Below are 18,067 nucleotides of genomic sequence, written 5' to 3' on the forward strand. Positions count from 1 at the left end.
TGAACAAAAGTTTTAGAGAACGTCAATACGAATCCAAGAAGTACCTATAGTGTACTTTTTCATCAATATTTCAACGAGTTTAATCAAACTTCGCAACAATGCGATCAATTTTCCTATAAACATTTGATGACCATTCATAATGAATTCATCGTACCATTTTTTCTTCTCTTGCTTTCTTCTCATTTATTTATTTATTTATTCATTTATTTATTTATTCCTGTTCGTACACTTTTAAAATTGTAATCATTCGAAATACGATCCCCTTATGTAGTATATGTATAAAGAATATAAATTACGATTACACAATTGGATTAAATCTCAAGGCATCGAAACTCGATAAAAAAAATATATATATATATATATATATATATATATATATATATATATAACGGATGCTTCTCGAATTCGTATCGATATTCTTTACAACTTTTATTAGGCTTAAAATATCGATTTCTATTCAAACAAAAAAGGAGGGAGAAAAGAGAAATAGAAAAAAAATTGTTACAGTTTCCGTATCTTGACAATAGCGTCCTCTATGAAATAACCGTAATAATAATAATAATAATAATAATAATATATATATACACATATACATTACATGTTCTTCACCACCTCCACTCCATCCCCAGCCCGTCAAAGGCAAATTTTATATGAAACGTTTGTTTACAAGATCAATAAGGATCGGAAATATTCGACCGTATCGTTTGAAATGGAACACCCTATATATACATACGCATACGCATATAAATGTCCATAGATAATAATAATCGATTATATTACGTAGGTATTGTTTCCCTTTTACATTTCTCTTTAAAATTTTTCAATGTTTCGCGTTAGTATTATATGTACAAAGTGAATGATTAAATTCTCATAAGTTGTAAATTATGTTCTTCTGTATTAATTTAAAATGCGTCATTATTTATATCGTAAGTATCGGAAGAAAGACGATAGAATAAGTCGAGTTGTTCGCACGACGCACGTTGTCCGTTCTAAGCCGCTACGTTTACGTAGAAGGCTAATTGTGATGTCGATAGTGGAGAGTGAAGACATCGTTACATCGTAGATCAACCATTTATGGGAGAAATCGGTATCTATTTCTTCGATTCGTTTCGAACAAAATCGTCGACCTCCCGTGAGTATCTAGTATTTTGTAATGAGATTTCATCGACTAGGTATTTATCTCGATCGAGGATTTCTCGATCGATCACTCTCTTCGTTTTTGTCTTTATACCATGATATACGCATAAATATATATATTCTCTATATAGATCTATATATACATATATATATATATATATATATATATATATATATATATATATATTACAATTTTTCAATCGATCGCTTTTTTCGCTTTTATCTCTCTATCATAATATACGTATAGATATAAATATAAATATATAGATATATAATAAAAAAATCTATAAATATATACATGTGTATATATATATATATATATATATATATACACTTCTATATATATGTATTTGAAAAATATATTAAAACTAGTAAGATAAGATCGTAATATTAAACATGCATATTAATAAAATGATTTCGACATAGATAAATAGATAGACAGATAGATATATCATACAGCATCTAATCCAAAATTCAAATGAAGATTGGATCGTCTATTATAATAGATATCTATATAATATATAGAATGAAGTAGTACCTACTCTATCGTAATCAAGGATGACTATCAGAGAATCGATCGATAGTGGAAAGTGTTCGTTCAAGTTTCTCTTAACTCGAGTTAAGCTGAGAGAAAGAGAAAGAGTATACCATAGTTTATTGGTTAAGAGGAAGGAGATGGTAGCTCATGAAACATGGATCGAGAGTCGCCCTGAGACCCAAGAACGCAAAGAAATCCGGCCGCCCGTGGCGCCGTCGGTGATGATCACCATCGATGTAACTATAAGATGTTACTATCCGTAAACTCATTGCAAACCATGCGTGCCACAAGAAACGCGCTGTTGGATTCAAGGAAATTAGTGCCACAGCGATGCGATGCGATTCGATGCGATGCGATGCGATGCAATGGGATGCGATGCGTGCTCGGGAACTTGCCGCATATCTCATTCTATCTCTTTCTTTATTTCTTTCTTTCTTTCTTTTTCTCCCTCTCTCTCAATCTCTCTCAATGTCTATCGCTATATATCTATCTATCTATCTATCTTATCTATCTATCTAATTCTTTTTCTCTCTTCTAGACTTTATCTCAGAACGATCACCTTCTCTCTTAGAAAAGTTGCCATGGATCGTCTTCATCCATAAAACGGCCAGTTTTTCGTATCACCAACATATATATATGTATGTATGTATGTATGTATATATATATATACGTGTGTATGTGTGTGTGGTATGTGTGTATATATATCACGGCACTTCCATTTTGAACTTTCAAAATTTATCCCCGTCGCATATTTAAAGGATAATCAATTCCTAGTTTGTAAATCCACAACGCATGTATAACAAATCGTTCTATGGGTTTGTCGAAAAAAAAAAAAGAAGAAAAAAAAGAAAGATATTTCCTACAAATCCATCTTCTACGTATCGTTCTATCGTAAATTTGCATGAGTTACACGCGTAATATTATGCGACTGTAATATCTCGTAAATAAGAAACGAAAATTAACGTTCGTTAGCCCTCCCTCTCCCTTCTTTTCCTCACTCCTATTCAAACATCATAACTCATTCAGTATTCGATTGGTAACGATTAAAAGTATTCAATGTTCCCTTCAAAATCGTTTATAGATTATATTCTATCTCATTGTTGAATAAAGGGAAAGATAAAAAGTGGAAGGAGAAAGAAAAAAAATTAAGTCCGAAGGATGAAGTATGAATTTAAAAGGAAGTACAAAATTGCGGCGCCTATGTATGTAAATATATACAAGGTGGGAAGAATAAGTTCGTTGTAAGTAAGTAAGAAAGTAAGTAAGTGAATACTTACTTATGTATGCGTTTGTCGAAAAAAAAAGAAACAACAACAACAAAAAGAAAAAAAGAAAAAAAGAAAACGAAAAATTTCTCTACGTATCGATCTATCGTATTTGAGTTACGAAGCTTCGTATCATGGAATTGAAATATTTCGTAGATATGATAAAAAGACAAACAAATGGCGACTGTTTACCGCCACTCTGTACCGACCAATCACCATCATCGATTGGTAACGATTCGAAATATTCGATATTTCGTTCGATATCACGTATAAATAAAATTTTTGTTTTGTCGTTGGACGACGTTAGAAAAAAGAGAGAGAGAGAGAGAAAGAAATAAAAAAAAAGAAAAAGAAAAAGAAGGAAGACCGAAGGAAGAAGAAGTATGAATTTAAAAAGGAGTACAAAATTGCGGCGCCTATGTATGTAAATACATACAAAGTGGAAGAGTGTGTAGACACACGACCCACGAGAGAGAGGAGCCAATGAATAATGAGCACGTTGAACACTCTCGTTCGAGGATAAGACTTGCACGCGCTTTGCAACGGCCAAAAGAGAAAGAAAGAGAGAAGGAAAGAGGAAGAAAGAGAGAGAGAGAGAGAGAGAGAGAGAGAGAGAGAAAATTCGTAGAAGACGATCGTCGGGAACATACGTCTCCTACAACGTACAGGTGTGCCGAGGTAATATAGTCTTGAAATTACCGCGAATTCTCCGTAGAAGGACCGCCGAATTCGTCGAATCGAGAGAAGAAGATTAAAAAGAAGAAGAAGGTTAGCGTGACTTACGTTCGGCACGCGTAGTCCCACGACGATACAACTTACTCGTAATCTTCTTTCGTGTCGTGGTTTCTTTTTTTCTTTCATTCTTCTTTTTTTGGTTTCATTTGTTTATTTATTTATTTATTTATTTATTTATTTATTTACTTATCTCTTTCTTTCTTTTTAACATCCTCAGTCCCCATCGATCCACTTTGACTAACGACGAATCGTGTGCAATCTCTTTTCTGAGCTTCGCCGCTTTTGGCAGCTTCCATACCGAGTTCCTGTTAAAAAAGATTGGTCGATAATGTACCGGTTAATTTGTACTATATATATATATATATATACGGTACGACATACATACATATGTATCTGCCTTTAATCGTAATAACTTAATAAATTATTTCTTTCGTTTATTCTCGTGTTACGTATAATATTATTACCGTACCGATACTTATCAATTAATTATATTATTAGTATATACGTGTACCTTGATCAGTTTTTTAACGACTATAGTAACAAGAAAGAAAAAGAAAAAGAAAAGAAGAGAAAAAAAATATCTCGTCTAATTCGCGAAGAACAATTTTTGAAAATCAATTAGCACCCTTACGACACTTCTTGATGATGGCGCCCTCTCGTCGATAAGCAAGCAAACTATTTTCTCGATCTACTCTTAGTTCTTTACATCGATTCTTAAATACGAATAATTTTATCAATTATTTTGAAATATCACAGGTCATTGCTACGTAATTATCTCTGATCGATCTGACCTGGTTGGCTGTAGTTTGAAATTTTTCTATTAGTTAATTTTAATGTATCGACTGTAGAATCGACTTCTGTTTATCATCCGTGAGTAAAATTCAAATTTATTCAAATACGTATGATATATAGATACGATAAAATTCTGGTTTTTGTTTTTTGTTTTTCGCATTTTTTTGTTCCTTTTTCTTATTTCTTTCTTTCTTTTATTGTTTAATATTCGTGGATAGATACGTCGTATTTATTAAAAAACCGAATCGATGATCTCGTCAATGCATACGTATGTAGACAACTTCATCTAACGCGTGATTACAAATTAAGAAAATGTGGCGCTGATAGTCAGTCCGGTTTTTGAAGAAATATGGCGGATGTCGAGGTAAGTCTGTCACGTGGAATCTAAAAGATATAATATTCTTTATAAATTACACGAATCTAATTAACGTTTATATTACAGCTGACTAAAGCCTTAAAAGATTTACCTAATCGAATTCAAACCGCCAGCAAAAAGGAGCGGCGAGAGATTTTACAAAATGTCGTCGATGTGTTGTCAAATCCTGGTAAGATAACGTTGAACTTAATGTAAAGCCAGTTAATAACAATTATATCGATAAACAAACAAAAATTGATAACAATCTATGATCTCTTAATGCCATATGCGTATGCCACATTCATATGTTATTGAAAAATATGTCCCATAATCAAATAATTTGCTACCAGTTGAATCTGCATCAATTCATGCTTTTATTCTATGTAAATATTATTCACTGATGACATGTATATTCAATTACAATGACAATTCAATTACAAATACTTGAAATTTCTATTTTGTTAAGACCTTACTGATCGAAATTATTATTTCATAATACGTGAAGAATTTTTATCGTTTAAAATAAAAAAATGTATGTCATAATCGTTTATCCTCATCATACGTGTTGTTTGTTTCAGGTATTAATGACAAAATCGTCTGTGGTATTTGCAAAGTTCTCTCCCTTACTTTGCATCGATATAAAGATACAGCTTCCCAATCTTACGTGAAAAATGTCATTACAAAATTATTGGCAAAGCAACCGGAAGCCACCGTGAAGCATATGACAAGTGTTATTGCAGAACAAGCTACTTGGCATAAGAATGTTGTTCCTACGTAAGATTAACATTGTATCATATATGACGTTATATGAGAAAATTTTATATATATTAATATCACTTACATTGGTTCCTTCTAGTCTGAATACCGCTTTAACTGCATATCTGACATTAAAATGGTCGACGCTTGTGATATTACACGGAATCAACAAGAATTTTGAAAATTGCACGGAACTGGCAAAACTGATCGAAGCGCAAGCCAACTTAAGCGCAGCTTCATTAGCATCCACGGATAAAAAGTTGTCTGATAAAACGTACACGTTGCTCGCGCATGAATGGTCATCCGTTAAAGATATTGAAATTAAATATGTGGAGACATTAGTCAAACTTGAGATTGGAAATGGAGTCATTGTACTTGCGAGCTTGCTCACAAAATATTTAGTGAATACAAAGAAAGGTGAACTTATAGAACAGTTGAAGGTAACTATTAATATGATCCAAATATTTGTGATTATAATGATTCCAATACTTATAAAATACGAATAATATATTTTTTCGTTTTAGAAAAATGTTATAGATACATTCATAAAAGTGACCATCAGTTCAAAGAAGAAACCAGATCTATACGTGGTCGATACTGCGATACCCCTTCTACGTAGAATATCGCACGAAGAATTTAAGGTACAATTGCTGCCAGCTTTGCAGAAGGCTATGTTAAGAAATCCCGAGATAATAATTGAATCTGTTGGACATATATTAAGTGGATTGAGTCTTGATCTAAGTCAATATAGTCAAGATATTTGCAAAGGATTATTTGCGAATTTACACTCTAAAGAAGATCTTGTTAGGGAAGAGGCAGTAGGAGCATGCCGTAGACTTGCACGACAATGTTCAGACACAACTGCTTTGGAGAATTTACTTGCCTCTGTATTCGCAGTATTTCATGGATCCGAAGGGAAACTAACGGTGGCAACTCATAAAATATCGGTATTGCAAGGAGCAGGTAATTTGAGTTACAATGCAGCTTCAGGAAGCAGCGTACAAAGATTGGCCGAAACTGCATGCGAACATTTCATAAAGGTTCTTGAAACAGAGGTACATGAAAAAACGTTGATTCATGCTTTGGAAATGATGGCACTATGGTCAAACAAATTTGCGGACAATGTACCCCAAAGTGTAATAGACGCGTTTAAAAAAGGAATGGCAGCAAAAACTTCTACTGCTGCAGTACGTACCGCTTACATCAAACTTTTCTTCTCTACTCCAGTAGACTCCTATTCGGGCACGATCGCCCCTATTCTAACGCAAGCGATAACAAGAGCTATGCAACAAAGTGCACAGCCTATGGCAGTAACGGAAGGATTAGTAGCCTCATATTTGTTACTCAAGTTTGTATTGGCAGACCAAGTGGAAAATGATAAACAAACGATATTATGGAATGTAATAGACGAACAAATATTCTTCTCCGAAAAATTTTTAACTACGTGCAGTGACGATACGTTATACCATCTCATGCTATTATGCGAGCGTCTTATTACCGAATTTGTTGATAGACTAAATGAAAAGGCTTTGAATGGAATTCATAGAGCGATCGTGACATGTTCAACGGCACCGAAATCTGCCATCAGGAAACGTTGCTTTCCATTGATCAAAAAAGTTTTGACTACTCTAAGTACGTATGCACCGGTCGAAGCACTTTTAACAGAATTTAATAAATTCCTTGAAAATGTCAAAATCAAATCCGAAAATGATAAAGATAATAAAGATGATACCAGCGAGATCACTGGCAGATGTTTAGCAGATGGATTACTCGCTATATGTTCTGGATCATTTCTATTTGAATTACCTGCTATGCAATTGACACGAGACGCTTTGATCCCGGCTCATCATCCAGCAATATTAAAAGCTGTTCCAAATTTGTGGTTGAAAATAGCCAAGAACTTTAATCTTGTACCGAAGGACTTTCTTAGAACTTATAGCAACGAAATAAAAAAGTTACTCATTCAAAATTATAATCCTATACCGAGTTACGAGAATGCGCTCGCCAAAGTACTTCAACTTGCCCCGGATACTATTTTGCCCAGTTTAATTTCGAACGTAACGAATAAACTAAACGATTCAGAAATTCTAAAAGTCACCAAGGACGAATATTTCACTTATCTTACACCCGAAGGCGAACTTTATGATAAGAGCGTATTACCAACCAATGATGAAAATGACATACTAAATGCAATGAATATGAAACGAGAAAGTAAAGTCTACTCTTTCAAGGAACAACAAGAGGAATTACAATTGAGACGTGAATTGTATGAGAAACGTAAGAGAGAGGGAAAGATAAAGGAGCCGAAGTTGACCCCGAAACAGGAGGAAATTTTGAAAGGACAAATTGCAAAGGAAAATAGTATTAGAAAGAGATTGACCGAATTGAAATCAAAGATAGATCACGCTGTATCCCTTATACATTGCGCGATACGTGGTAACGGGCAAGAACTTTCTTTGTATCTGAAAGATATATTATCTCCTATATTAAAAAATTTAGGATCGCCATTGGCAGCACCTGCCATATCCGAACTTTACATCGAGTTGCGAGAAATCGTACAGATCGGTACAAGCACGACCTTAGGAAATTTGATAGCGCACGTTACCTTAAGACAATTGCAACCGCAGTGTGATTTAGATCCAGCATGGGAGGATGAGAATTTAGACGTGGTCGTTAAAAGAACCTTGAATTTGATCCATGCGATTACGATCAAGCAGAAACGTTTGTTTACCGCGCCTGCATTCTGTTACATCTTTCCATTTCTCAAGAAGACGTTATTAACGTACAAAGACGACGCCATGATAGTGCAAGGATTGCAAATAATCCAGGATCATGCTAAACAAAGAGGGAACAGTGCCGATTTGAAAGATATGAGACATCCTAGGCTATTACCCAGAAAACAAATATTTGATTTGCTTATAGAACTTATGAGCAATACGACTGGAAGAGTACAGTCGCACGCGGTAGCAACGTTGTTAGACGTAGCTCAATCCGGTAGCGGTCAACCAGGTACAGCTTTGGCAACGAGCGACGACATAGATTCGCTAATCGGTGCATTACAGAATGCATTATCGGCGGTAAGGGATGCAGCTTTGAGAGGTCTCACTGTCATAAGAGAAGCATTCCCATCTCAGAAAGAGGATCCCGTACAATTCCTTCGTCTTACAAGAAGAATATGGATCGCAAGATTCGACGTTTGCGGGGAGAACGTAACACTAGCCAACGAACTCTGGAGTGCTGCTAATTTAGTAGCTCATGCCGATATCCTTTGCGACGAGTTGATCCAAGATATTGCACATCCGATTGAACCTGTACAACAAGCTGCGGCATGCGCTCTGGCCCAATGTTTGACCAGTATATCGCAATTAACCCCATCGATATTAGACAGACTGTTAGAATTGTATCAAGAAAAACTAGCTATGATACCGCCAAAACTGAACGATTTTGGTCGCGTGGTCGAACAACCGATCGATACTTGGGCCCCACGTCGTGGTGTAGCACTTGCCCTGACGCAAATAGCACCGCTATTAACGTCAGAAACTATTCAACGTCTCGTACAGTTCTTCGTTTCAACCGGCTTGGGAGATAGGAACCAATCGGTTCGTACGGAAATGTTGAACGCCGCGGTAGCCGCGGTTGATCTTCATGGAAAGAAAAATATAACTTCCCTTTTACCTGTGTTCGAAGATTTCATGGATAAAGCACCTAAAATTGGCAGCTTCGATTCTATAAAACAATCTGTGGTTATTCTAATGGGTTCGTTGGCGAGACATTTGGATAAGGACGATCCACGTATCAAGCCAATCGTTATGCGTCTAATCGCAGCTCTTTCAACGCCGTCCCAACAAGTACAGGAAGCAGTGGCTAATTGTTTGCCACATCTTGTACCTTCCATCAAAGAGGATGCACCAAAAATCGTTGATAATCTTATGGATCAGTTGTTAAAATCCGACAAATATGGAGAACGTAAGGGTGCTGCTTATGGATTAGCTGGTATCATCAAGGGTATGGGTATTTTGGCATTGAAACAATTAGATATCATGACTACGCTTACCAACGCTATTCAAGACAAAAAGAACTACAGGCACAGAGAAGGAGCATTGTTTGCTTTTGAAATGTTATGTACTATGTTGGGTAGATTATTCGAACCATACATCGTTCACGTATTACCACACTTATTATTATGCTTTGGAGACTCTAGCCAATATGTAAGGGCGGCCACAGATGATACGGCTAGAGTAGTTATGAGTAAACTCTCGGCTCATGGCGTTAAATTGGTATTGCCAAGTTTGTTAGCGGCACTGGAGGAAGATTCTTGGAGAACCAAAACTGGTAAGTACTCTGACAAATTTTATAATTATATTTCATTTATAAAAGAAATCCAAATCGAAACGAAACCGTGTAAATTTCTCGATAGGATCGGTCGAACTATTGGGCGCAATGGCATACTGTGCGCCAAAACAATTAAGCAGCTGTTTGCCGAGTATCGTACCTAAGCTCATAGAAGTACTCAGCGATTCCCATACAAAAGTTCAAGAAGCTGGTGCCGAGGCATTAAAAGTCATCGGCAGCGTCATTCGTAATCCAGAAATCCAAGCTATCGTGCCAGTTTTATTAAAGGCTTTGCAAGATCCTTCTCACAAGACGGCAACTTGTTTGCAAACACTTTTGGACACCCAGTTCGTGCATTTCATCGATGCTCCGTCTCTAGCTTTGATCATGCCAGTCGTACAGCGAGCCTTTTTGGATCGTTCGACTGAGACGAGAAAAATGGCTGCACAGATAATCGGTAACATGTATTCTCTAACCGATCAAAAAGATTTGACTCCTTATTTGCCAACCATCATACCTGGCCTGAAAACGAGCTTGTTGGATCCCGTACCTGAGGTACGTAGTGTATCGGCTAGAGCTTTAGGTGCTATGGTTCGTGGAATGGGAGAGTCCAGCTTCGAAGATTTATTACCGTGGTTGATGCAAACGTTAACTTCAGAAACAAGTAGCGTAGATAGATCTGGAGCTGCCCAAGGACTTTCCGAGGTAGTCCGCGGTTTGGGCGTAGAAAAATTGCACAAATTGATGCCTGAAATTATCTCGACTGCCGAAAGAACGGACATAGCTCCACACGTTAAAGATGGTTACATCATGATGTTCATTTACATGCCAAGTGCATTTACTACCGAATTCACGCCTTACATAGGACAAATTATAAATCCGATATTGAAAGCCCTTGCCGACGAGAACGAGTACGTACGTGAGACTGCATTAAGGGCTGGCCAAAGAATCGTTACCTTGTATGCGGACTCAGCGATTATGTTACTTTTACCTGAATTGGAAAAGGGTCTTTTTGACGATAATTGGCGTATCAGATATTCGTCCGTGCAATTGCTCGGTGATCTTTTGTACAGAATATCTGGTGTATCTGGAAAGATGTCAACCGAGACAGCGAGTGAAGATGATAATTTTGGAACGGAACAATCTCACTTAGCTATCATCAATGCTTTAGGCGCGGAAAGACGTAACCGAGTTTTAGCTGGCCTTTACATGGGTAGATCCGACGTAGCTTTGATGGTACGTCAAGCTGCTCTTCACGTTTGGAAGGTAGTTGTAACGAATACACCGAGGACATTAAGAGAAATATTACCAACTCTATTTACCCTTTTACTTGGATGTTTGGCAAGCACGAGTTACGATAAGAGACAAGTGGCCGCACGAACTTTGGGTGATCTTGTCAGAAAATTGGGAGAGAGAGTGCTTCCAGAAATTATACCGATTTTGGAGAAGGGTCTTCAGAGTGAACAAGCCGATCAACGGCAAGGTGTTTGTATCGGTCTTTCCGAGATCATGGCGAGTACGAACAAAGATATGGTCCTGACGTTTGTCATCAGTCTGGTACCCACTGTTAGGTGAGTATATTTTATCGTGAATCGTATACATGTTACATCGATCAAAACTACGATAAACTTTTGATTCTAGAAAAGCTTTGTGCGATCCATTGCCCGAAGTTCGGCAAGCGGCAGCGAAAACTTTCGACGGATTACATTCAACAGTTGGCGTTCGAGCCTTAGACGATATACTTCCGGCTATGTTAACTCAACTAAATTCACCGGATCAAGCCGAAGCTGAAAACACATTGGATGGTTTACGCCAAGTAATGGCGATTAAATCACGCGTCGTATTACCTTATTTAGTACCTCAGTTAACAACTCCGCCGGTTAATACGAAAGCACTGTCGATCTTAGCCAGTGTCGCTGGAGAAGCATTAACGAGATTTCTACACAAGATCTTACCAGCTCTATTGACCGCCCTTTCTAGCGCTCAAGGAACTCCAAACGAAGTTCAAGAATTAGAGTACTGTCAAGCGGTTATTCTATCCGTTACGGACGAAGTTGGTGTTAGAACGGTCATGGATCAACTAATGGAAGCTACTAGATCGGAGGATGCATCGAGACGACGAAGCGCAGCGACCTTGCTCTGTGCCTTTTGTCGTGACACCAGAGCCGATTATAGCCAATATGTACCTCAACTTTTGCGCGGGCTTATTCATCTCTTTACCGACGAAGATAAGGACGTATTGCAAATGAGCTGGGAAGCTCTTACCGCGGTCACCAAGGCAAGTTCGGTTCTTCGTTTGTGGTGCAAGGATTACATAAGAAAAAAAAACACACACACACAAAACATTAATAGTTTTTACACAAACACTGTCCTCTGTTTGTTTAGACATTGGCGTCCGATCAACAAATCGCTCACGTGCAGGACATCAGACAAGCCGTTCGCTTTGCTGTATCCGATTTGAAAGGACAAGAACTATTACCTGGATTTTGTTTACCTAAAGGTATCACACCGATACTTCCTATATTCAGAGAAGCAATATTGAATGGTTTACCCGAGGCAAAGGAACAGGCTGCTCAAGGATTAGGAGAAGTCATTAAGTTGACCAGCGCTTGCGCGCTTCAACCAAGCGTTGTACATATCACTGGTCCATTGATTAGAATACTTGGTGATCGTTTCAATTGGAGCGTGAAAGCTGCAGTACTCGAGACGCTCGCTATTTTACTTGGCAAGGTTTGTAATTCTTACGTCAAGAACAATACTCTTGTATTTAATGGCGGCATGATTAAGAGATTATTTTGGTCTCTTCTTTAGGTCGGTGTCATGCTCAAGCAATTTTTACCTCAACTGCAAACAACATTCTTGAGAGCATTGAACGACAGCAATCGTCAAGTGAGGTTAAAGGCAGCATATGCTTTGAGCAATCTGATCGTTATACATACTCGAGTGGATCCATTGTTCACTGAACTTCATACCGGCATTAAAACCGGCGATGATCCGGCTATAAGGTTCTTAGCCAATTTCCTTAGCCATATTGTCGCAATAAATAAAACTTGGATTACGTTAAAAAGAAATTTATTTGTGATTTATTCACAGAGAAACTATGTTGCAAGCGTTACGCGGTGTTCTCACACCTGCCGGTGATAAAATGACAGAACCAATGAAGAAACAAGTATTCGTTACGTTGAACAGCATGCTTGGTCATCCAGAGGATGTTACTAGAAACGCTGTGGCCGGTTGTTTCGGTGCTTTATTAAGATGGTTGAGTTCGGAACAGCTTGCTATCGCATTTAATGATAATCTATTGTGTAAGTGACGTTGATTTCTATGTATTTCTAATTATTTATTAATTATTAATTATTGCCATCTTGGATATTGTTAACCGGACTTCGCCGATAATGTAGATTACAACGAACGATATCATCGGCGAAGTATTAAGTGTTGCATATATCCCAGGCGCGTGATATTAAATACGTATAAATAATGCAAGAAAAAATAATTATAAAAAACAACAAATTTCTGAATATTCAGGTAACGACGTCAATGTTGATTGGATGCTGAGACACGGACGTTCAGCCGCACTTTTCGTCGCACTAAAAGAATCACCTAGCACTGTGTATAACGCTAAAGAGAAGGATCGCGTTTGTACAGTAATTTTATCTTATTTAGCAGCGGACCGAGTGCAAATAGTAATGAACGGTGTTAGAGCTTGCGGTTATTTGTTCCAATATCTAATGAACGAAAGCCAATCTATACCACAACAAATTCTTTCTCCGTTCGTCAGAGTAAATATCAAAGAAATTCTTAACGAGACGTATTTTAACGGATATTATTAATACGGTGTTTCCTTTTTTTCTTTCTTTTTTTTTTCTCTATTACTTTTCAGTCAATGAACAACAACAGTAACGACGTGAAACAATTACTCGCCAGAGTTTGCATTCACTTGGCACGAAATATATCACCCGAGAAAATGTCCTCAGAATTGTTGAAAGCTTTGTTACCGATGTTGGTTAACGGGACGAAAGAAAAAAATGGTTACGTCAAAGCCAACAGCGAACTTGCTCTGATCGCGGTACTTCGATTGAGACAAGGAGAAGAAGAACATCAGGTCTGTTTTTACATAATCATTAAACCTACGGTTTCATATAATCACTGGATAATAATAATCCCTGGATATTATTCATTTAAAATGAAATATGTACTTTCAGAGATGCATGGCTTTCTTGGACGCTGGTGCAAGAGAGTCATTGTCGGACGTTGTCAGCAAAGTACTACGCAAGGTTTTATCCCAGCCAGAAGGCAAGATAGAAGAATTAGATGATACGTTACTCACGTGAGAGATATTTTACTTCCCGGAGCTTTATACTCGCTACATCCGTTCCAATAATTGTATTATCGATCAATATTCACCCATATCCTGCGAGCATTGCTGGCAGCAAAAACAACAACAACAACAACAACAACAATGGCGGCAGTGGCAGCAACGACAACATCAAAAGCAACAGAAACAGCAGCAGTACAATCATTATTGCTCATACGTTAGTCACATTATAAAAAATGTAGTTCGTGTAATATCATATCGATAAACGATCTAATGGTATTCTGTATGCCGATCGTTTGATGGTAATAATAATAATGATGAAGGTGATGCTGATGCCGACAACGATGATGATGATAATGATGATGACGATGATGATGATGATGATGATGATGATGGTGATGATGATGATGATGATGGTGATGATGAACATGATGATGATGATGATGACGATAATAATGATGATAGTAATGATGATGATCATGTTGATGGCATTAAAGTTACTTAAGTTGAAATCTGTCGAGTATCATGAAATTTTGAAAGATCAATCGATTAGGAAGAATTCGAAACATAACGACGATAATAAAATTTCAATTCTACAAGAAGAAATTGTATCGAGGTGGCGACAGCTCGATCATATTATTATTATTCTCTTTGATTGTAGTAAAACGATGGAAGTCAGAATTTGGTTGAGTTGTAAAGATTTATCGAAACACAATAATAATATTAATAATATTAATATTAATAATAATAATAATAATAATAACAATAATAAAAAAAAAGTATGTACACGACATGCTGATCTTAAAGGCTTCTTTCCTTCTGGTATAAAAATAAAAAGGCCGTCGTCGATTTTTGTGAATTATATCAACTATAAATAATCATACGGCGTGTCTCATATATTATACTGTGAGACAAGGAAATAACGAGAATGATATAACAGTGTAATAATAAACTAAGTACAAGTGTGTCTCTGTCTCTGTCTTCCAAAGAGAAGAGATAGAGAAAAAGAAAAAGAGAGAGAAAGAGAAAGAAAGAGAAATGGACGTAAGAAAAAGTGTGTTCTATCATTTTTTCGACGATCGACGAAAGAAAATGAAAACGAAAAAGGAAAAAAAGAGAAAGAACAATACATGTATAGTTTGCATTTCCATATATTAACAATAATAATTTTGAATAATCGTTACGTCGACTTTAACCGTAACGTAACGTAAAGTAACGTAACGAACAGCGATGCTTCCTGGTTTGTCACATTCTACACGTTCGCTTGCTCGAAATCATCTTATTAAAATCAATGTCTTCTTTTGTCCCTCCATCTTTTTTTATTTTTTTTTTTTTTTATTTATTTATTTTTTTTTTTTTTAATTATTCTTCCAGAAAAGAAAAAAAGCAGAAACAGGTTTCACATTATATTGTTTTATTTTTCGAAAAAGAAAAAATATATATTATTTTATATATATATATATTTATTTATATATACATATTATATATATAATAATATATATAATATATATAATATAAATATATACGTATATAATATATATAATATATATTATATATATATATATTATATACGTATATGATATGTATATATATATATGTGTGTGTGTGTATGTATACGACAATCATACATTTACGCAAATTTTGTACTTTTATATTAATATCAGTTCGACTTCATTGGAAAGAAAGAGATTTGATGAAATGAGATTATTGAAGAGGGTTAATGGACTAGAAGGGAAATTTTAACGTCAACGTGAATCGATAACATATTTTTATAAATTTGCACTACGTTTTTCTGATATCATTTTTACGCAAAAATAATAATAATAATAAAGACATTTCTCTTAAGCTTTCATTTTGCTTTGAGAAAAAAAAACGGATAAGAACGAAGACAAGAATAAAGAATAAAAATAAATAAATAAACATAAAAGAAAAAAACAAAATCATTCTATGCACAATCGAGCGATCGACGAATTACGTGACGGACCAGAAGTAGTGACGCTCTCTTTTTCTTTCTTTTTTTTTCTTTCTTGTTCTGTGTATTTTAGAAAAGAAAGGATATACTCTCGAAGAGAGCGACCTAGTCGCATATCCTAATCGTTCCTAATCAATACAAAATCCGCTCAAGCCCCGGGATTTATTCTCTTCCAACGTGTCATGTATCATAAATTATACACATACGCAAATGCGTTACAAAAAAGGAATCTATATATACATGCATATATATATAGTATGTGTATATATATATATATGTGTATATCAAATATAAGTTTCTCGCTCGTTATCCTTTCGTGGAAATTCGCAATAATTTTGTTTCCTTTTTCTTTTCTTTTTTTTCTTTTCTTTTCTTTTTTTTTTTTTTTTTAATTTTTTTGCACAGACAGACATATAAATAAGTCGTTTAATTTGTTAGAAACAAAATCTATTTTTCTGCCTTTTTTCTTCTTTGTTTATTTTCTTTTTTTTTATTATTTTCCTTTTTTCTCTTTTTTTTTTTTTTTTTTAAAATTTTCTTGTTTCATTCTGTCTACCCTTTTTTTAAGACTGACGACCTCGCGTTCGTATCATCCAAGACTCGTTTAGAATTTAACTTTTTTACTGCCACGTTTTACTACGTATATCAAAGAATAGATTTTTCTATGATTTTAACGAAATTGAAAAATATTAATAATATGATAACAGGGATAAATAGTATATTTGTTAATAGTTATTACTTTGATCGCTATTTAAATTTATTAATTTTCATTTTAATATCACGTATAATAAATTTTTCAAGATATTTGAGCGTTAGTAAATTTAATAATTATTAATATTAATATAATACATATATTAATAATTATAAATTTAATAGATTTAAACGCACTTTCGATCAGTGGGTAAAATAATTTTTCAACGAGAGTAACTGCATTACCGACCTCTATTCTAAATATTTTCGAACCTTTTCTGAAAAACCTATTTTATCGACTGACATCACTTTTATTCAAAAGAAAAAAAGACTTCAAAATATTTGATACCTTTACATTCATAATATTAATAATTATATACCGTTTACCCTAATATTTTTTATTTTCCATAAGAAACGAAACAACACGATCGAGAAGCTTGCAAATCTTTTTTCTTCCCTTTGTTTGTTTTATATTTTTTGTTTGTTTTGTTCATTCCTACTACGTTTATACATAAAAACGGTCCTACCGATATATACGAAATTTAATTATTTCTCACACTCACGACGAAAGAGACTTTTAAATTTGTTAGAATTGTGTATGCACGAATGTATGTATGTAATAAGGATTAACTGGAAAATAGAGAAACATGCGTAAGAAAAAAAGAAAAACAAAAATATGACGCCTATTATTCGATGACCATTTTCACACGAAATAAATCAAAAAATGATTTATGAGAGTTACCTTTTACCCTAAAGATATTGAATATCTTTGCTAAAGGGGTATCTCTTACCTTAAATAATTCTAAAAATCTTGAGAATCGTTAAACCTTAATTCTATTCAACCATGCGTAGATGTTATAATCCTTGTAGAAACGTGCAATCCTTTTTGTTCCCTTTCCTTTCATTCTCCTTTTCCTTTGCTTACCCTCGAGGAAAGAAAAAGGTTATGCACCTTAAAAGAACAAAAGAATTGTTAATGAAATGGATAGTCCAACTTAACAGTTCTACACTAAGATAAAATCTATCCATAACCATTGTAATATCTGATTCTAACCTCAAATAATCTTCTCCTAATCCTCCTCATAAAATATAAAGGTATAGATGAATGTTAACAAAAAATTTGATTTCATTAAAACCGTAAAACATTTTATATTATAAAAAAATCACTTTTATTATA

The 18,067-nt window shown here is 35.2% G+C and overlaps 2 protein-coding genes across 3 annotated transcripts in view; one reads left to right on the forward strand and one right to left on the reverse strand.

Moving 5' to 3' along the window:
- The window catches only part of LOC127062071 (uncharacterized), a 29,890-nt gene extending 25,930 nt beyond the window's left edge, over positions 1-3,960 (reverse strand). Inside the window, exon 1 of the mRNA XM_050989681.1 lies at positions 3,724-3,960. The gene's annotated coding sequence lies outside the window, so the exon portion shown is untranslated. The remainder of the gene's footprint in view (positions 1-3,723) is intronic.
- A 747-nt stretch (positions 3,961-4,707) lies between these two features.
- LOC127062015 (eIF-2-alpha kinase activator GCN1) lies at positions 4,708-17,565 on the forward strand. Of its 2 annotated transcripts, XR_007781048.1 has the most exons (14): positions 4,708-4,831; positions 4,910-5,012; positions 5,401-5,596; positions 5,679-6,018; positions 6,103-9,910; positions 9,996-11,481; positions 11,552-12,188; positions 12,296-12,640; positions 12,722-12,915; positions 13,004-13,215; positions 13,439-13,692; positions 13,794-14,015; positions 14,116-14,445; positions 14,552-17,565. XR_007781048.1 is itself a non-coding variant. In XM_050989569.1 (13 exons), exons 1-13 carry the CDS (start codon positions 4,817-4,819, stop codon positions 14,242-14,244), a joined length of 7,941 nt encoding a protein of 2,646 aa, XP_050845526.1. In that variant the 5' UTR covers positions 4,708-4,816; the 3' UTR covers positions 14,245-17,565. The 2 variants fall into 2 exon arrangements, 1 of the variants encoding a protein (XP_050845526.1); XM_050989569.1 differs by having other exon boundaries at positions 14,116-17,565.
- The last annotated feature ends 502 nt before the right edge of the window (positions 17,566-18,067 follow it).

Source organism: Vespula vulgaris, chromosome 1 (genome assembly GCF_905475345.1).
Source record: "Vespula vulgaris chromosome 1, iyVesVulg1.1, whole genome shotgun sequence".
In the NCBI taxonomy this organism is placed as follows: domain Eukaryota; kingdom Metazoa; phylum Arthropoda; class Insecta; order Hymenoptera; family Vespidae; genus Vespula; species Vespula vulgaris.